Source organism: Amblyraja radiata, chromosome 7 (assembly GCF_010909765.2).
Source record: "Amblyraja radiata isolate CabotCenter1 chromosome 7, sAmbRad1.1.pri, whole genome shotgun sequence".
Taxonomy (NCBI): domain Eukaryota; kingdom Metazoa; phylum Chordata; class Chondrichthyes; order Rajiformes; family Rajidae; genus Amblyraja; species Amblyraja radiata.
Window position 1 is genome coordinate 41,751,300 of NC_045962.1, and position 21,555 is coordinate 41,772,854.

Genomic DNA, 21,555 nt, shown 5'->3' on the forward strand with positions numbered 1-21,555 from the left:
CCCTCCTTACTGCCTCATCATTACTGGTCTGGTTTTGTGTGGTATGAGAGGATTTCTACACCGTCTCGACTTTCTGTGGCCTTGAAAGCTGGAGCTGATGAAGGGGATTCCAGCAACACAGATAGCAGAAATCTCTTTCGTTGCTGCAGGAACAGCTAAGACCAGCTGGGGTTATCTGCGAGAATTTGCAGCTCGCCGAGTAACGCCGGAGATCGTCGGGATAGCCATGCTGTTTCACACTTGCTTTTTATTCTTTTATTCTGTTCGAAATAAATCCTCATCACCCATGACTGTGTCCCTAAGTATGGCTCCAACGCCATCATAAAATTTGCCGATGACACCACGGTGGTAGGACTGATCAGGGACAACAACGAATCAGCAAATAGGGAGGAGGTCCAGAACCTGGCAGCCTGGTGTACCAACAATAACCTCGTCCTCAACTCTAAGAAGACGAAGGAAATCATTGTTGACTTCAGGAAGACCAGAGGTGGCAGAAATACCCCCATCCACATAAACGGGACTGAGGTGGAACGCGTCTCCAACTACAAATTCCTCGGGGTACACATCTCAGAGGATCTGTCCTGGTCCCTCAATACCACCAAACTGATCAAAAAGGCGCAGCAGCGCCTTTACTTTCTGAGGAGGCTTAAGAAAACTCACCTGTCCCCCCAGATCCTGTCCAACTTCTACCGCTGTACCATCAAAAGCATCCTGACCACCTGCTTCACGGTATGGTACAGCAGCTGCACCACAGCTGACAGGAAGGCACTGCAACGGGTGATAAAAACCGCTCAGCACATAATCGGTGCCCCGCTCCCTGCCATGGATGCCCTCCACCGCAAACGGTGTCTGAGACAGGCCGGGAAAATCATCGACCCCTCTCACCCTAACCATGGACTATTTGCCCTCCTCCCATTAGGGAGGCGGTACAGGAGCCTCAGGTCTCGCTGAGAAACAGCTTTTTCAATAACACCATTACACTGCTGAACTCACAGTCCCGTCGCTAGCTATCTTTAGACTCTCCCATTTGTATACGTTTATTTGCCTATGTACCAGTTTAATTCATCCACAGTCCACACATTGTTAACCAGTATTTTTATTTTGATTTCTACTATCTTGCACTATGACCAGACGCTAAACTGCATTTCGTTGTACCTGTACTCGTATTTGTGCAATGACAATAAAGTTGAATTGAATTGAATTGAAATAATTTAAAAAAAAAAACAATATACGTATTTCATTTTGAGTTTGTTTTTTTAATCCCGCGGAGTATGAAATAATTTGTCCACGAATATATGCTTTAAAAGCATCCCAGACTACACCATTGGATAATTCTTCAGTAGAGTTTGTTAAGAAGAAAAAATAAATCTGATCTTTAATAAAATTAACAAAATTTAGATCTTGAAGCAGAGTAGTATTAAGTCGCCATTGTTTAGCACTAAACTTGGAATCAGGTAGTTTAATTGATAGTTTCAATGGTGCATGATCAGAAATAGCGATTGCAATATACTCACACGCAGTGACCGATGAAATTAGCCGAGAATCTATTATTAAGTAGTCAATCCTAGAGTAACTATGATATACATGAGAGAAAAAAGAAAATTCTTTGTCATTTGGGTGTAGAAGTCTCCAGACTTCTAACATTCCAGAGTCAAGTAAATAATAATTGATAAAACTAGCTGATTTATTTGGAAGCACATGATCAGATGCAGATCTGTCCATCGAAGGTTTCAAACAGCAGTTAAAATCTCCACCCATTATCAAAAGATGTTCATTTAAATTAGGAAAGGATGCAATTAGCTGTTTAAAAAAACTCAGGGTGATCTATATTAGGTGCATAAACATTCACCATAACAACTTTTTGGTTATGAAGAACAGTGATCATCAAAAATCTACCATATGGATCAGAAATTGTTTCTTAATGAACAAACGACATTGAGGAGTCAATAAAAATAGAGACTCCTTTCACCTTTCCCTGTGAATTTGAATGAAACTGCTGTCCTCTCCAAAACTTGAAGAATCGTTGATTGTCGTCTTTCCTCACACGAGTTTCCTGAACAAAGATAATCTGAGCATTTAGTCTACGAAGAACTTTAAAAAAAAATCCCCTTAATGGGATGGTTCAGACCATTCACATTCCATGAAAGGAAGTTAATAACTTTATCCATATTGTTTGTAAAAATCATGTGGAATGTAAAGGGTTAATTTTGTAGAGCATAGCAGTCCATGATACTGGAAGGAATCTAAGGTGGACATTTCAGACATTTTTGTAGTTCAAATTCTGGCCAGATAGAAAAAACTAAACTGAAAGCAAAAGTCACCCCCCCCCACCCACCCATGCAAAGCCCGAAACTGACCAGTAGACAGTCAGTATGCTACCTAATCCCTCCCCTACCCCAATCTCTCTTAATCATTTACAAAATGATATTTTGTCAAAATAGGAACAATAAATCTCCAATTGTAACTTAGTCGACTATCAGTAACTCCCCGTCACGGCTTCAGCCCCGTAAGCCTCCGGAAAGCTGGAAGCGTCTTGCGGATTGTTAAAATTCGGTTGTTACCATTAAAGAGCCGTATACGCAGTCTAGCTGGATAGAGCAAGGCGGGGCGCAGCTGTTTCTTAAACAACTCAGACTTTACATTATGGAAAGGCATTCTCAATCCCATTCACGGCTGTAATCAGGAACAAACCGAAACTTGTATCCTATTCAACCATGCCCAACTTTTTTGCTGCTCGGAGGATATTCTCCTTCATCTGCAAAATGTGAAACCGCACGATCACATGTCTCGGTTTATCTTGGAGACCAGGTTTCTTCCTGATCCTGTGTGCGTTATCCAAAATTGGAAGATTTTCATAGTGCTCGGTTGAAAGTCTCCTTTATCATTTTAGAGACATATTTTATAACATTATCCCCTTCTTGACCTTCAGGCAAACCAACAATTCGCAGATTCAGTCGACGGCTTCTGTTTTCCAGATCCATGTTTTTAGTCTTGTATTGCTCGTAGTGCCCGAGTGTTTTCATTCATTTTCCGTTCCAGTATTTCAATCTTCAAATCTCTTTCCTGGCCCAAGGTTCGCAAGTTATCAATTTGTTCCTTCTGTTCACGAGATTCATCTTGTAACAGAATCAGCTCGTCTTGAGCTTCCTTCAATTTGCTCAAAATTTCTTTCATCATTTCTTCCAAACTGCAGAATCCTTTCATTTCTTCGTTCATTTTCGATTTTGCTTCTAAGATACCAGAGTCGGAAGCTGCGCCTTCCCTACGCTCCTTCCTTGGAGAAGCTCTATTTCCTCTTGTCTCCATCCTTTACCCGATTGAAGCGTATAAAAGTGTTATCAACATTTTAAGAAAGGTTAGACCGTGCCTTGAAATCAAGTAATAACAAGTGACATTGAAAGAGCGGTAAGCAAGAAGTTAAAAGTTAAGGGAGCAAACAAAGTTACAACCTTTACAGCATGCTGCCACTAGGAGAGTCGGATACTTTCAAGAGGGAGCTAGATAGGACTCTTAAAGATAGCGGAGCAGGGGATATGGGGAGAAAGCAGGAACAGGGTACTGATTGGGGATGACCAGCCATGATCACATTGAATGGCGGTGCTGGCTCGAAGGGCCAAATGGCCTACTCCTGCACCTATTGTCTAATGTCTATAATCCAATTCTTCTAAGTGCAATATATTATTAAATTAGCTTGAAGGTAGACAAAATGCTGGACAGCATTTTCACTCAGCGGGACAGGCAGCATCTCGAGAGAGAAGGAATGGGTGATGTTTTGGGTCGAGACCCTTCTGCAAACGGTCTGAGCCGGAATTAAAGCTAATTAAATTAGCTTTTTTGGCAAGCTTTATTGGTAAGGCAATACTATATGAAACTATATGTTTCAACTCCCATCCAGTATAGTTCTTAGCCTGAAACTCGACATATAAGGAACAGTATGTGTAAGGAGGAATTACAGATACTGGTGTAAACCGAAGATAGACACAAAAGGTTGGAGTAATGTAGCGGGTCAGGCAACATCTCTGGAGAGTCTGGGGAAAGGGGAACTCTCAGTCTGAAGAAGGGTCTTGACCCGAAACATCACCTATTCCTTATTTCCAGAGTTGCTGCCTGACCCGCTGAATTACTCCAGCCTTTTGTATTTGTCTCGGGAACAGTTTGTTACTTTTTGTATGGATACTTGGTGGGAAAGCGAAGTTCAGTGAGTACTGTCAGCCATTATGTATGGTTAGTTAAAGGATTTATTTTGTTAGGAATCACTAAGTTAAGGTGGTGACTTAAGGACAGATAAACATTAAGCGCAAGATTTCACAACCCAGTCTATCTACGATTAGTGTGCCTCTTGTAAGCCACCTATTGGTAAAATGAATGTGCATATACATCATTGGAAAAAATTAAGGTGAGTGTTGAATTAGTAGAGAGGAAAATGTGGAATGGGTCACATTGAGTATGTACATGATTAATGATGAAAAGACCCAGTGAGAGAACTATTGCAAGTGTAATGGTCCATACATTAAAATTGGAATAAACATTAGGGCCAAAGAGAAATAACATTAACTTGTTAAAAATTCAGGTTTGTTATTTGTAAGAAAAATAGATAAGGCATATACTCTAATATTGTCTTTATCAATCGGTCTAAGAGCGATGAAAAATTGACTCTCAAGTCTTACTTTCCATTGTGGGATTCAAATGAATTTTAAGGTTTCTTTTGCAATATCTGTTATCTTAAATATTATCCATATTTATATCGATCTGCCAAATCCTGGATATGTTTACAAGTATCATTTTTAAATAAAAATTTAGAAAATGTCACCGCCAGAATTGTTATATTTTAAGAGCATAAATTTGTACATTTACAATAACTGTACACTATTAATCGCAATTTATTTCAATGAAAATATTAAAGGATTCTTTAATTTGTTAACATATATTCTGCTATTTGGTTAAAAATACTTCTTCAGCCACTTCCACCTTGACAGTTCATTACATAGACAGAGGTTTGACATTTAAACACATATAGTAGCAGAATACCAATTGTGATCATTAACTGGGTATGTGAAAAGTTTTAACCACCGCTTCAGACACCCACACAATCAATTGGGTACATCGAAGAATGGGGATGTCTCAGTTCTATGATATCTGAAGAAAGAAAAAAACCTGTAGCATCGACTTCACAGTAATGTTGAAAATTAGTGCTATCAATTAAGTAATCTATACATCAAATGACAGGAAATTTGTAGGTGGAAAAAACCTTCAAACTTCACGAGGAGAAGCGAGGCTCCTCGTGGCCAAAACGTTGTACCATTACCGTGTGATATAAAATGGGTAAATGTGGGTTGCGTTTGGGAGAGCGGTAATTGAAGTTAGTTTCTAGATTTTTAATAAAGGCTGATAAACCAATGTAATAATTGCTATTGTAAAAAAATAATTTGTGATTCTGTGGCCAAAAAACAAGTACAGGCAAATGCATGGCAAGTAACCATGCTACACATATTTTGTTCAGGGTTTCAGATACATTTTTAAAGTGGTCATATGAAACTTCTAGATCAGCAACAGCAACAAAACCCCTACTGATTTAAGTTAACTTATAATGTGGATATGTACATTTTAAGATCTGTTAAATCTGATTTAAAATATTAAAACGTGTCTAAAATATTCAAAAGGAGAATATTTCAGATGATCATAATCTCAAATGGAAATATCAAATGTAGGGGAACACTTGGCTGATCAACCAGCATCCACGAAGAGAGAAATAATGTTTCAGGTCAATAATCTCACATCAGGTGTGAGAGTTCAAAATGTAACAGATTTTTAACACATATAGAGGCAGGGAAAAAAAAGTAGTTGGAGATTGTGAATGCAGAAGAAAACAAAATAAAATGAATGTCTGCTGGCTGGATAGTGAATGCAGAAGAAAAAATAAAACAAAAGTCTGTTGGGTGGATTACAGGAGTAATTAAATGACAAAATGGTGATCAAGCAAGGCTAAAGAGTGGGATTTGACAAGAAACAAAACAAAGTTGTAAACGGGAATATCTGAATACATACCAACTGCTGCCATCTAAAACTAACTAGACTAAGTGGGACCCGTTGGGTCCCAGCATCACACAATATTCCACCTCTCCATCAATTCCAATATTGCTCGCCAGTGGGAGTGGGGGCTTTCTGTTGCGCTAGTATGGGTGTTGCGGGCCGAAGGTACTGGTCTCCGGAGGGCTAGTATAGACATTGTGGGCCGAATGGATTCTTGGGCTGGCAGCCAACTGTTGCAACGATTTTAAAAGCCAAGCCAAGGCAAACAATTGGGCAGCAGCCACCTGACAACCAAAATTCATTTTGTGAACACAAACTTTTTTTAAAAGACGAGGCAAACAATTGGGCAGCAGCCACCTGACAAATAATATTCATTTTGTGAACACAAACCTTTTTAAAAAGGCGAGGCAAACAATTGGGCAGCAGCCACCTGACAAATAATATTCATTTTGTGAACACAAACCTTTTTAAAAAGGCGAGGCAAACAATTGGGCAGCAGCCACCTGACAACCAAAATTCATTTTGTGAACATAAACATTTTTAAAAAGGAAAGGCAAACAATTGGGCAGCAGCTACCTGACAACCAAAATTCATTTTGTGAACACAAACTTTTTTAAAAAGGCGAGGCAAACAATTGAGCAGCAGCCACCTGACAACCAAAATTCATTTTGTGAACACAAACTTTAAATAAAAAGGCAAACAATGTGGCAGCAGCCACATTGAGGGGACTCACCGTGGAGTAGACGTGCGTTCAGTGTTATTCACAGTTCAGAGAGCCGTGACCCTCTCGCTTCCTGGTCTGGCAGAGATTGAGTGAGGCACGACACTTAAGGGTTTTATAGTCCCTCCCCCGTGCCGCCAGCGGGGGCAGCAGAGAGAATGGGAGTTTAAAAAAAACATTAATATCTCTCTGATTTTTCATCGATGGGAAAAATCCTCTGGTCCCGGAAGGCGGAGGGGGGCTCTGAGCGAGGTGGCCAAAAATAACGGCCATAGGTGGCGGCGTTCTCTTGGAAATCACAGCACAGTGGGCCAAAAGCGGTCAAGATCAGACTTTTAGTAATATAGAAGATTATATTCTGGAACTTTCAATATAGAATTTGTGAGGGTGTAATTTGCCCAATTGAAAGATAATGCACTGTTTCTGCAGCTTACGCCCTTACACAGTGCTTTAGACCTTCTACACAGGCTGTCCACTACTTCATCGATCCAGTGCCACCAGGGCACCAGGCCTTAAAGTGAGAAAATAAAATCTCATTAGGCCAAGATCAGACTTTTCGGAGATTGGAGGTTGCAGGATCATGTGCTGTTCCAGAAAAGGATGTATCATTTTCATGTATGGTAGGATTTGTCTGGGTACCATGCAGAGCATGTTTTCACTTAATCTCAGTACATGTGACAATAATGTACTAAAATAGGGGTAAATGAAAGAAAACAACTGAATTAACATAGAGTAGCATATGAGGCCAAGGCAGAGAGGTCAGACTACAGTGAAATGCAGAATTGAAATGGAAATCAATTGAACTCGGGTTCACTCTTGGAGACTGAATGTAAATGTGTCAGAGCAGACCACCCAGTCAGTTTGCAGTACCCCTATCGTAATGAGGCCACATTATGAACAGTGGCAAGTGTAGTAAATTGAAACACATAACTAAATTATTAAAATTATAAAAGTTGCAGATGCTGGAAGTCTGAAATAAAAACTGAAAATGCTGTAAAAACCTAGCAGGTCAGACAGTATCTATGCCTATGAAATGATAAACAGTTAACGTTCCAAGTCAAACACAAATTTTCAGAACCGAGAAAGAGAGAAAGCAAGTTAACCTAATTAGCAGATTCGGTGGAGAGGGCAATTGGTGGGACAATAGTAACATCTGCAATAGAGTGAAATGATGTAGCCATTGAATGGACAATTAAGCTTCTTTGACTGCGTAATGCTTTGCTAATGTTGTAAAGTCCGGCATGTGCTGAGAAATTAAAGAAAAACAAGAAGAAATATAGGGAAAAGAGATGGGCACTAATGGTAATTCCTGATGCAAATGCAAAGAAAGAGCAAGATACCTGAAGAGATTTAGATCAAACACTGCAAAGGAGAATCTTTGTTTGAGAAAAAAGAATCAGACCAGATGCTTGAAAGGGTTCAGAAAAGATTTACGAGGATATTGTCAGGACTAGAGGGTGTGAGCTATAAGGAGAGGTTGAGTAGGCTGGGTCTCTATTCCATGGAGTGCAGGAGAATGAAGGGAGATCTTATAGAGATACACAAAATCATGAGATGAATAGATCGGGTAGATGCACAGAGTCTTTTGCCCAGAGTACAGGAATCGAGGACCAGATGACATAGTTTCAAGGTAAAGGGGAAAAGATTTAATAGGAATCCGAGGGGTAAATTCTTCACACAAAGGGTAGTGGGTGTATGGAACAAACTGCCAGAGGAGGTAGTTGAAGTGGGACTATCCCATTGTTTAAGAAACAGTTAAACAGCTACATGGGTAGGACAGGTTTGGAGGGATGTGGACCAAGCGCAGGCAAGTGGGACTAGTGTAGCTGGGACATTGTTGGCCGGTGTGGGTGAGTTGGGCCAAAGGGCCTGTTTCCACATTGTATCACTCTATGACTCTATGGCGCCCATTAACTCTAGCCTACCATGCAGCCTTGATCCATTGCAGTTCTCCTACCATCACAACAGATTAATGGCTGATGTCATCTCCATGACCCTACACTGATCCCTGGAACACCTGGATAAGGACATCTAGGTCAGACTCCTATTCATTGTCTATAGTCTAATTTCAATACCATAATCCCAACCATGCTCATCTCTAAATCCTTCTAAATTCCAGTGAAAATAAGCCCAGTCAATACATTCTTTCATATGTCAGTCCCGCTATCCCAGGAATTAACCTGGTGAACCTGCGCTGCATTCCCTCAATAGCAAGAATGTCCTTCCTCAAACTAGGGGACCAAAACTGCACACAATACTCCAGGTGCGGTCTCACCAGGGCCCTGCACAACTGCAGAAGGACTTCCTTGCTCATATACTCATATCCTCTTGCTATGAAGGCCAACATGCCATTTGCTTTCTTCACTAGCTGCTGTACCTGCATACTTCATCTTAACCTACAAACACAATCACTGAGGGTAGGTGCCAAATCATCCTCAATTATAATTCTAAGCACTGGTGCCCCGCGAGGATGTGTTCTCACCCCTCTACTATACTCATTATACATTCATGTGCAGCCAAATACCAACCCAACTCAAATTACGAGTTCGCAGGCAACACCACTGTAGTGGGCCAGATAACAAATAATAGCGAGATGGAATAGGGTGATTTCACGAAAGGTCACTGGAGCGTAGATCCGCACCCACGTGACCGAAAATTTTAACTGGGGGACAAGCGTCACTTCCGGTACATGTTAGTGAATGGGAAAACACGCACTTTCACACCAGTTAAAAACATCGAAAACGGCCAGGTTTTGAGCTGCAATTTACTGAGCCAGTCGGGGTGACTGTGAGGCACAGCTACCTAAATTTACAGTAAAAAAAAAAGATAGAAACTAAGGTAAATACAAGAGGGAGCTGAAGGGGCAAAATAAGCGGAAGTTGATAGCGGACATTTTTCGTGGAGATTTAAAGATCCAAAATATCGGGAATTATCACGTTTGCTCGCTGCATTTCATCAAAAGTAAGGCATTATTGGCTTTGTTATCTTTATTCATTTGTTAGATGAAAAGTATTAAAAGTTAGAAATCCTTCAGTAAAATTGCAAAATCGCCCATGGTCCTCGGGTGGGTTTTAACATGCAAAATTAACATGCTTCTGAAGCTACATTCACCATTTAAATATCCGTGAATCATAAATGCGTCTTGAATTTTGTAAGTTTCTATAAGATTCCCCCTCAATCTTCTAAATTCTAGCAAGTCCAAGCCGAGTCTATCCAATCTTTCTGCATATGAAAGTCCTGACATCCCTGGAATCAGTCTGGTGAACCTTCTCTGTACCCCCTCTATGGCAAGAATGTTTTTTTCTCAGATTAGGAGACCAAAACTGTACGCAATACTCCAGGTGTGGTCGCACCAAGACCCTGTACAACTGCAGTAGAACCTCCCTGCTCCTATACTCAAATCCTTTTGCTATGAATGCTAACATACCATTCACTTTCTTCACTGCCTGCTGCACCTGCATGCCTACTTTCAATGACTGGTGTACCATGACACCCAGGTCTCGTTGCATCTCCCCTTTTCCTAATCGGCCACCATTCAGATACACTTTCCTGTTTTTGCCACCAAAGTGGATAACCTCACATTTATCCACATTATACTGCATCTGCCATGCATTTGCCCACTCACCATGCCTATCCAAGTCACCTTGCAGCCTCCTAGAATCCTCCTCACAGCTAACACTGCCCCCCAGCTTCGTGTCATCCGCAAACTTGGAGATGTTCCATTCAATTCCCTCGTCCAAATCATTAATATATATTGTAAATAGCTGCGGTCCCAGCCCTGAGCCTTGCGGTACCCCACTAGTTACTGCCTGCCATTGTGAAATGGACCCATTTACTCCTACTCTTTTGTTCCTGTCTGCCAGCCAGTTCTCTATCCACATCAATACTGAACCCCCAATACCGTGTGCTTTAAGTTTGTTTACTAATCTCTTATGTGGGACCTTGTCGAAAGCTTTCTGAAAATCCAGATATAACACATCCACTGGTTCTCCCTTATCCACTCTACTAGTTACATCCTCGAAAAATTCTATAAGATTCGTCAGACATGATTTACCTTTCATAAATCCATGCTGACTTTGTCCAATGATTTCACCACTTTCCAAATGTGCTGCTATCCCATCTTTAATAACTGACTCTAGCAGTATCCCCACTACCGATGTTAGACTAACTGGTCTGTAATTCCCCGTTTTCTCTCTCCCTCCCTGGGGAGGGGGTGGTTTGGGTGGGAAGTGGTTTAGGTAGGGTCAATGTCAGAGGATTATGTGTTGTATGCGGCGGTTGATAGGCTTAAAGGTGAGGACAATAATAATAATAATAATGTCTTTATTTATATAGCACATTTTTAGTCAACTTGCATTGACCCCAAAGTGCTTCACATAATTACATCCACACACACAGGCAAAGGTGGGTGAAATGTCTTGCCCAAGGACACACACAGGCAAAGGTGGGTGAAGTGTCTTGCCCAAAGACACAACGACAGTATGCACTCCAAGCGGGATTCGAACCAGCTACCTTCCGGTTGCCAGCCGAACACTTAGCCCATTGTGCCATCTGTCGTCTGCCGGACAAGGGAGACTCTGTCACTGTTGCGATTGGAGGAAGGGGGTGCAAGAGCGGAGCTACGTGATGCTGATGAGACTCGTGTGAGGGCCTCATCTAAGATAGAAGAGGGGAACCCCCGTTCCCTAAAGAACACAAACATCTTGAATGTCCTGGCATGGACGTCTCATGTTTATGTCACCCTGCTATAGGAAGGATATTGTTAACTGGAAAAACTGCAGAAAAGATTTACGGGGATGTTGCTTGGACAACATCCAGGGCCTGAGCTTCAGCGAGAGGTTGGGAACTTTATTCCTTGCAGAGCACAGGTGAACAATCTTACAGAGGCATTTAAGATCATGAGGGGGATAGAGAAAATGCACAGTCTTTTACCCAGAATAGGAGAATCAAGAACCAGGTTTAAGGTGAGAGGGGAATGATTTTTCACATAGTGAATTGGGGATATATGGAACAAGCTGACAGAGGAGGTAGTTGAGGCAGTTACTATAACAATGTTTAAAAAGGACTTGGACAGGTACACGTGTAGGAAAGGTTTAAAGGGATATGGGCCAAATGCATGCAAGTAGGACTAGTATAGATGGGCATCTTGATTGTCATTGGCAAGATGGACCAAAGGGTCTGTTTCCCTGCTGTTTGACCCTATGAAGAAGTGACCAGGGAGCAAAGAACTGCAGATTAGTGGGAGATGGTTGAAATCTTTGCTTGGGTTTGGGGCAGGAAAGGTCAGAGGTTCTGTATTGTCAAGCTTTTTATGATTCAATCTTTATTCGATTTTAAATCATTGGCTTTGTTTCTGTCTTCAGATGGTACCGAATCTGTTATTTTCAACACATTCCTTGTGTCTCAAATTTTCCTTTGCTTTATACATAAATATAATGTGACAAAATGTACCACTGCAGTGGTTAGTACTTGAGACACTACTGTAGATCTTATTGAAAACAATTGTTAACAATGAAAATAAATAAAACGAATGATGCATCATTGAGTGCGGTTATTTCAGTTATTTTACAAACTGCACGCTGAAAATGCGTGAGCAAGCGGAAACCGACATTGCTGCAAAAGCATTACCAATACGTAAGAGAACGCTGCCACTTTGTGGTTAAGGAGACTCTTTCACTTTTGTTATATTAAATGCAACTTTGTTCAAATTGTAGTGCTGAAATTGCAGAGTTAAATTGATAATCCCATTATCAAAAGCGATTCCCAATTGGACATCTGCTTTGTGATTATTTGCATTCAATTTCGAAAACGTTTTTTTTACACCGTATATTTTTCTTCTATGGTTTACAGTCAAGAAAGGGAAAATAATTTAAAAGATCTCAGCGCATTTTTACTGAGACGGCAGTTTTCACACAAATCATTTCATAGAATATGTTATACGTCCAAGGTTCACACGAGAATAAACAGGACTGTCTTCTTTTTTCATTCAAAGCATTAAAAATCATCCACAATCCAATCGTACTGTTTTTTTTAAATCTAGAAACTACACATACACCAGAAGTTCATTTTAGTAATTGAAAAAGCAAAAAAGTACTAAAGCTGGATATCTGAAATTTAAAAAAACTGAGAATGCGGGAAGCACCCATTAGGTAAGACTGGTGGCAAAAACAAAACAGTTAGCATCTCAGCTCAGTGACCTTTCAAGAGAACTCTTCCAGTGGAGATACTAGAAGACCGTCAAGCACGAACGTTAAATATAATAATGGTAATAAAATGAACTGCAGATGCTGGTTTATACCAAAGGTAAACACAAAATGCTGGTGTAACTCAGCGGGTCTGGCAGCATCTCTGGAGAAAATGGTTGGTTGGGTGACGTTTCGGGTCGGGACTCTTCTTCAGCCGGAACATTAACTATTTTTCACCGCAGATGCTGTCTGGCCTGCTGGGTATTTCCTTTATTTTCAAACCTCATTTCAATGGCTAAGTTTAAGATGATAATTTATTCTCCCCTGTTTTCTGTCTGCTTCAGTCAAAGTGAAAAGAAGTTTTAGAAGAGCAACTGGCGCCAGTCTGTCGAATGTAAACAGGGCACAGATTGACACACTGAAAGGAGCCGGGAGAGGAGGGAACCAGCATTTGGACGTTTTGGCCATTGCGAACGCCACGCTTTGGCGGAACTCGGAGCTGCGACCGTCTGCGCCCCCCTGCCTGAAGGGACCGAGGGCGGCAGAATCAAAAGGAAAGGGTTAAACGGCCGGCCGGCCGGGCGCAGCACCGGCTGACACTCCTTACCTCGGCGCTCGAGGGCTGCATCCTGTCGACTGGACCGGCTCGCGTTAATCCACACTTTGCGTGCTTCTGCCAACCTTCTTTAACGTTCAAACGTTCATAAATCCCACCTTTGTCAAAGCCATTTTCTTCTCTCGTGCCACATTTAAAGGGGCGGCCCAAGTCCAATTTGACGACATTTTAAAACAAATAAATAAACATATTCACTGCAAGTCGGCCACTTTCCTCCAGCGCGTGAGAATAGCATATACATTTGCTAAGCCAAACGATACATGTTTTGATATGACTGATGTTAAATCAATAAATAAATCGCCGCAGTGTTTCCCTTTCAAATTTTATTCTGCGCTCTTCTTCCGATCAGGACACGGTTGCCATGGTGACGAGACGCCCATCGGCTGCGGGCTATCGCGAGAGTTCCAGTGAGAGCGGCGACGGAGTCAATGGCAACGGCACGCGAGCAACCGACACAAACAACAATGGCGATGGAGCAGGAGGACGGCGCTTACTACTTGCAGCGTATCCTTTTCGGCACAGATTTCAGGCGGTCGGGAAACTTTGACAGCGCTCGTGAGAGGGACTTTTTTTTTTAAACGCGCTTTTAAAATTCTGTTAATCCACCATATATTTATTTTGTAAACGAGTCTAGTTTGCTGCTTGGGTAATGGTGTTCGGGTTCGGAACTTGTTGATCTCGAGTGCTGGGCGCTTGCACGGGCGCGCGCCGGGCGGCGACGAGCCGTTTGTGACCCGAAACCTTCGCATTTATGCGGGGAAGTTTGGAACGCGGGTCCGTTAGGAAGCGTGGGCGCGGCAGGCGAGCGGCCACTCGACCGTGGGCCGTGCAGTGCCGCGGCGGGACGGGGACGGGATGGGACGGGAGGACATTGCGAACACTCGTTGCTTGTGCCGCGCGGTTACTCCACGGGGACACGTTCTATCAATCCCGCGCGGTAACCGGCCAGAGTTCCAGACACTTATAACCCTAATTTATTGACCCCTGTTGTGGCATGTTTGGGACAAGTAATATTGGACATTGCGCATTAAACGTCCGGTGTCGCTCACTGTCCAGGCGTTTCAAGAGAGAGTTAGAGCACTGCCAGAGAGTTAGAGCTTGTAGCATTCAATAGTCTGATGGTTGTTGGGAAGAAGCTGTTCTTGAACCTGCACGTTATAGTTTTCAGACACTTATACCTTCTTCCCTATAGCAGGAGAGAAATGAGAGCATGACCAGGGTAGTGTGGGTCCTTTATGATGTTGGTTGCCTATTTGATACCGTGGCTCCTACAGATCCCTTCCATGGTGGGGGAGGCCAGTATCCATAATGAACTAGACAGTGGTCACTACTTTATGTAATCACCTTTGGTCCTGGGCATTTGAGTTGCTGAACCAAGCTGTGATGCAACTGGACAATATGATTTCTATCATACACCTGTGGAGGTTCAAGAGAGTATTTGTCGACATACCGAGTCTCCTTAATCTTCTAAAGAAGTAAAGACATTTTATGAACTTTCTTTATTATTGCCTCAATGAGTCCAGGACAAATCTTAAGAGATATGCATGCCCAGGGACTTGAAGTTTGTTCACTGTCCACCATCGACCTGTTGACGAAGACTGGTTTGTGGATCCTCAGCCTTCTAAAGTCAACAATCAGTTCCTAGGTGTTACTGACATTGAGAGCAAGGTTGTTGTTCTGCCACCATTCAATCAGACATTTGATCTCCCTCATTTACTCTAACTCATATTATCCATAATTGTACAACAATGGCGGTATCATTGGTTAATTTAAAGATGGTGTTGGAATTGTGTCTGACTACACAGTAATGTGCATAGTGAGTAGAGCTGGGGGCTGAGCATAAAGCTTTGAGTTGCCCCAGTGCAGGTCAGAAGTGTTGAAAATAGTCCAGGAAAATTTGAGAGCAAGGTGGAAGTTAGTGGTGAAGCTAATGCAATCATTGAGTCCTGCATGGGTGCAAGACGATGTGGTTGTCAACATAGTGGAGAAAGAGTTTGGGGATGGTGCCAGTGTACGCCTGGAACAGGGAGTGTTTGATGTAACCAACAAAAAGGCAGGCATAGCTGGGCCCCATGCGCTTGCTTATATAACCTGGAGAAAGCGAGATGAGTCAAATTAAAAGTTAGGGTTAGCCAAAAGTTATTGAAGAGTTAAAGGGCATGTGAACTGTCTCGGATGTAGGTTGGTCAAGGGAAGTTTGGAAAAAATCAAGGTATGTGTGTAATTATGCTCCGGAAGTGGCGGCGCTGTGAAACGGCTGCGGCTCGCCTGCAGTCTGTCTGTTTTTACTTTTTTGTGTTGTTATTTTTGTCTAGTTCAGTTAAATTTTTGGTTATTAGGTGGTGTTATGTGTGTGGGGGGGGGTGAAACAGGGCTTTCTATCTCTCCCTTCGGGGGAATGCGACTTTTTTGTCGTATCCCCCTTCTCTTCCCCCGCCTGAGCTGAGGCCTAATGGCGGAGCTGGCGGCCTCCAACCTGCGACCGACCTAGAGGATCCGGAGGTAGAGCCAGCGAGGCTGGCCGTCTTCGAGCTGCGGCGACGTTCGGGCAGCGGCACGACTCGGCGCTCCAGTGAGGGCGGACGGCGTGGGGCTGAGACACTCCCGAGCGGGCGGCGTGGCTACTGGCTGGAAGGCGCTCCCATGAGGGCGGCCTGGGTCCCGGCTGAAAGGTGCTCCCGTGTGGGCGGACCGGCTCCCGGCTGGAAGGTGCTCCCGTGGGGGCGGACCGGCTCCCGGCTTGAAGGTGCTCCCGTGTGGGCGGCCCGGTGCGGGGCAGAGACGGTGCTCTGGTGGCTGAGGCGGCATTCTGGCGGCAGCGACCTGAATCCGGGGTTCGGCCGCGGGCCACTGGACGACATCGTCGGGAGCTCGCAGGGCACAGGTTGGTACCTGTTTTCCGGAGCTCCCGTGGCAACAGCTGCGTCCGCTGGACTGGAGGGCGGCAGCTTCGACCACCCCCAGGCCACGGAGCTTGAACCGCGGGACTGATTTACCATCGCCCGGTGGGGTATCGCCTCAGCGCAGAGGGAGAAGAGGAGGGAAGAGACAGTAACTCTAAGACTTTTGCCTCCATCACAGTGAGGAGGTGCTTGGTGAACTCACTGTGGTGGATGTTAATTTGTGTTTATTGTGTGTTGTTATTATTACATGTATGGCTGCAGGCAACAACATTTCGTTCAGACCGAAAGGTCTGAATGACAAATAAAGGATTCAATTCATTCAAAGCTTACCCCCCTCCTTAGTCCAGTTCAGTAAAACACTGAGTCAAGCACTGGACCAACTAAACCTTATTTTTGAACGAACAACGAATCCCCTCTTCGATACCTAAACCACCGCGGGTTCGATCCTTGTCTCTGCCTGGCCAAGCCCTTCAGCCTCGTGCAAGCCTACACTACCAAAAGGTCACAGTCCAAAGCGCCCTTCCATAAGATCGACAATGATCCAAGTGGGGGCTACCTTTTATAGGTCAACGAACCCTGAGGGGCTGAACTACATAGGGGTGGCTCCCCTTACAGGACAATCACACATATCGATTACATTAAAGTATTATTGACAGTCCCCCAACCCAATTACAAAGAGTCCCAAAACAATGTTTCTACAGAAGCTTCTGGAAAGTTGTCGGCTTAACTGAATAATGCAACATTTGCCCTGGCAGTACAAACAATTCAGCCAGGGCTTCACACTTCAACCAATCATCAAACAGCAGGATCATTGTCCTGCAACATTATTAGCATTATTTACAATCCCTTTGCAGCAATCCAATCAAAACAATGCACCTACACCACCTTAGAGTTTCTCTGCAGAGTCCTCATACATTTTATCAACTGGGAGGACATTTGGACCTCACCTTATCGGATGTATTGATCTATTTTCCCAGAATTTCATCAAGCTTCCTGAGTTTTAGTGGGCGTATCTTCATGATTTCCGTCTGATGAGTCTTCACCTCCCCCGTTTTCGTGGGCTCAAATCCCCTCCATCCATCTTGGTAATTCATCTGTGCTTGATCCATAGTAGAGTATGAAGCTTCTAAAAGAACCTGGAATAAAGTAAGTTAGCAGTCCATACTTCCACTGATACTTCTACAGTGGTGGAGATGTACCCACGCATTCGTCCCTTCTACTCTTAACAGAAGGCCTCTCTCTGTATACTGCTCCTACTCTACAATATAATTCTTCCAACACTAGAATCAAAGCTAGAATGTGGTCGGTCATTTCTACAGTCACTCGATGGAAGTTGATCATTTCCATTGTACTTTTAATTATAGTATTCACAAAGGTTACTCATAAGAATTTCAGCTGGGTTCAGTCAGATTTCCCTACAGGCGTGACTTCCATTTGAAATAACTATGGGGAGTAATTTAATCCAGCCAAATTCAGTCTCTGCCTTTTAATTTAGCTAATTTAGTTTCCAGGGTCTGATCTGCTCTTTCTACAAATCCAGCAGCTTGTAGCAATGTTACAAAATTTTGAGATTTTAAAAATCAAGTCTGCAATTTATCCCATCAGATAAAGCATAAAAAGAAGTTTAATTTGACACCTAATTCACTTTCATATCTCAAGTATTTAAAAGGTTATGGCCATTTTCATACTCGGAAATTAGCATCTTGTTCCCTATTGATTTTCTATGGACATAACAAAAAAGCTGTGATCGTGGACAGTCAAAAGCCCATAACTTTCTTAAAAATTAAGAGAACTGAATGAAATTTTCAGTTATCATAGATTGAAGCATTCTGAAACAAATATAAAATAATCTTACTTGGATGACCTGAAATTAAAGCATATAATTAGTTAGTTACCCAATTGTAGCTAATTTCAAACTTCAATTACTAGATCTAAACATCTATCCATTTCTTAATAAATGATTAACATTTTTAAATAGCCTAAGTGTCCAAATAATATTCACAAATAATTCACAATAAAACATGATTTTAAAATCTCATTTACATTAATTTATAGGCCAAATGGAAGGAATTTAGTGTTCAATTGCTGTAAATTAATGTCCATTTAAATCAGCTTTCTAGTGGGATCCTGTGAACGCGCTGGTTTAGAACGTTCACATTGCGGTAGATTTGTGGCCTCAAATGCCCAGAAAAATACTGCGGGATATAATGGGGCCCAAATTAGCTACTCGCAACATTAAACTTTGTATAAAGGGATCTTAAGAAGCCCTTTTTAACGTAAAAATAAACAGCCTACCTTCCGTTTTCCCCTGTATGAGGTCCGACCCGTTGTCGGCGGTCGCGGGTTTAGAGGTTAATTTTTAACCTACTATAACAAGTAAAGAAAACCCTTAAAACTAAAAATAGCTCCAGCTACGGAATATTCCAGCGATTTTTCGTTAATAATTAACTAGGCTGAAAAACCTCGATTTGAACAGCTGAGGGAAAATCGCGTTTTAAACCCGCCCCCCTCTAAACGGCGCCAAAATCGCGCACACGGGCTGGGACAGATTTTCAGCGATCTTCAGGTAGGCTTTGCAACATACCTACAGCTTGTGGTTGATATTCACAATACAATTGCTGCTGGATTCACAGCTGTTTCCATTAATTTGTTCTAATATGATGTGAATCATTATTTAAACTAAGTTTAATAGCAATGCCAAATCCTAGGGATAATTTTCTTTAACTCCTTGATAATAGCAGCCACTATTATCAAGGGTCAGATAAGTCTTGATCCACTGGTCAAATGCATCGATTCTGACACCAAGTACCCACTACTCTGGCACCTCCTCTGATTTGATATATTCTTCTCATAGTATATTGAACGGACCCACAGACAATAGGGGTTCATTCTTATCATTAGTCTTCTGCCACTGAGTAACTTTCTGGACGGTTAGCATCGACTTCTCCGAGGGGAACTCGCTATTTAAACTTTTAGTCTACTTCATCATTTTATACCACCACCTTGCGTTCCCAGGGCATTTCTTTCACTATCAAATCAACACTGTAATTCCTGATATCTGCGAGGGTCTATCCTTTCCTTGATCACTAAACAGTCCCGGCCCATCTCCGACTGTTTTCCTAGGGGTGAGACGAGAAAAGATACCAGGTCAATAATCAAAAATTTCAACTACTTTTGAAACAGATTCCATTCTATTCTGATAAGCCGTCCTTAAATGCCAGATTTTAAAGTCACTCCAATAACACTACCATGGACATGAATCATGTCTTACAATTTAAGGGATCAAATTTACAATTGGTCATTAATTATTATTCATGGTAGTTAGAATTTAGGCGCAAAGTGGGTGTCCCCGAGCCACAGAGTAATGTCCATTCCTATGTTTCTTTATTTAATTTGAAATTGCCCATCCCGACAAAGTATTACAGTACAATGGTCTCTTTAAGTTGGAGCTTGCCTCAATGATATTTAGAGGCTTTCTGTACTTTCTTAGTTTCATGAGACCTAGTCCTTCTTCTACTTCTTTACCAGTATGAAATGTTGGATTCTTAATTTTCCTAAATTCTGATGTTTATAAGTATTTGGCACAAGTGTATGTGTGGAGCAGCTCTACCACCGAGTCAATTATTGATTAGTATATTGGTTGACGTCCTTTTCTTGATGTTGGATCTGCAAGAGTAGGAATATCACTGTGAGGAGCAACCTCTATTGTGTTCTGGCATTTCCCAAATCGTTAATGCTGTTGGTGGCCTATGATCTTCTTGGACATTGGAGGAACAGTGTTACTCTTCTCTGGGAAGCTACTTGGATGGAATTGATGGTTACACACCCTGCTTGAGCTGTGTCTTCTGCCCGTTCTTGAGGGGTCACATGCCCATTTACCTCACTCCCCAGATGATGGCGCAGACAGGCAACACTGTCCTGAAGGCCTAATAAACGCAACAATAGTTTGATTAAATGAATTTGACAGTTGTTTTGGTCTGCCATAATGATTGCTCCTTTTCGTTATTATTCATATACCTCTTGCACTTGCTGATATCTCAGTGTAATTTATAGCTCCTTCCTCTTCCTCAACTGGTGCCATATCTGATTCCCATTGCGCTTCTTTACATTTTCACAGTTACTTTGTCTCCCTCCTTAGTTTCCTTATTGCTCCTTGATTTCTCTTACACTCTGCTATATTTTTACTTCTGGATGGGCACTCCTTACTCCAATTTATTTACAATTATGACAAGTTCCTGAGATTACAGTGTTCTTTGCTTTCAGGTATTTCTCTGGGCTATTATAAGATTGCTTACAGTTTCTCTTTATATGATCTTCAGTTTTCACTGTAATAGTACACCCATTTCTTTCATTTTGGTAAATTACTTGAGTGGGTCCAAGAGTAGGGGCCATGTTACTATGTCCATAAATTCTGGACTGGTTGGTAAGTCAGGACTGTGTAATTGGGTTGGGCTGCATGAAAGGTGTTTGTCTTTTTGGTCCCTGATATTCTGGTCAGTTCTCTCATTGTTCTCTTGCATCCCAGAAGTCTACTGAATTCAAAGACCCCCTATAATTCCTGAGATCTTGGATATTTCCATATCCTCTAGGACTCCAAATGCCCCTCTGATCCTGAAAATTCTCTCCTTGACCCCTTCCTTCCACTCGCATCCTTGTCGGACAGGCTCGACTCCAATGTCCGATCCCACCACAAGTATAACATTGATTGGGTTTTATTATTTGACGTCTTCTGCCACTTGGCCCTAGCAAGATTGGTTCCAGGATAGTGCGGTTTAATAATGATCCGGATAGTCCATTCCATTCTTCCTTAACATTTGAGGAGTCCAGGGTCCTAATTCAGAGCTTGGTGCCTCCATTTTAACCACATATTCGGTTTCTGACTTTCCCGCAGGATGACTTCCCTGCCCTCTACCATCTTTCCAATGGTATCTCACAGCTCTGGCCATTTGACCAGTCCATGTTATTGGTTCCTTTAGTTCCTCATAATATTCCTTCCATAATCCTATTAACTCCTTCGCTACCTTATTATTACAATATTGCCAAATGATTCGTTCTATATACTTTATTCCCTTCAAGTTCAAGTGAGTTTATTGTCATGTG

At 42.3% G+C, this 21,555-nt stretch overlaps 2 protein-coding genes across 4 annotated transcripts in view; one reads left to right on the forward strand and one right to left on the reverse strand.

Moving 5' to 3' along the window:
• Positions 1–13,933, reverse strand: part of ikzf2 (IKAROS family zinc finger 2) — a 203,517-nt gene extending 189,584 nt beyond the window's left edge. Inside the window, exon 1 of one of the 3 annotated variants that reach the window (XM_033024327.1) lies at positions 13,544–13,933. The gene's annotated coding sequence lies outside the window, so the exon portion shown is untranslated. The remainder of the gene's footprint in view (positions 1–13,543) is intronic. The other 2 variants (XM_033024322.1, XM_033024319.1) reach the window with 2 other exon arrangements.
• Positions 1–21,555, forward strand: part of spag16 (sperm associated antigen 16) — a 677,853-nt gene that overhangs the window by 45,667 nt on the left and 610,631 nt on the right. Inside the window, exon 2 of the mRNA XM_033024314.1 lies at positions 13,902–14,056. Within this exon, the coding sequence (XP_032880205.1) occupies positions 13,981–14,056 (76 nt within the window). The 5' untranslated portion in view covers positions 13,902–13,980. The remainder of the gene's footprint in view (positions 1–13,901; positions 14,057–21,555) is intronic.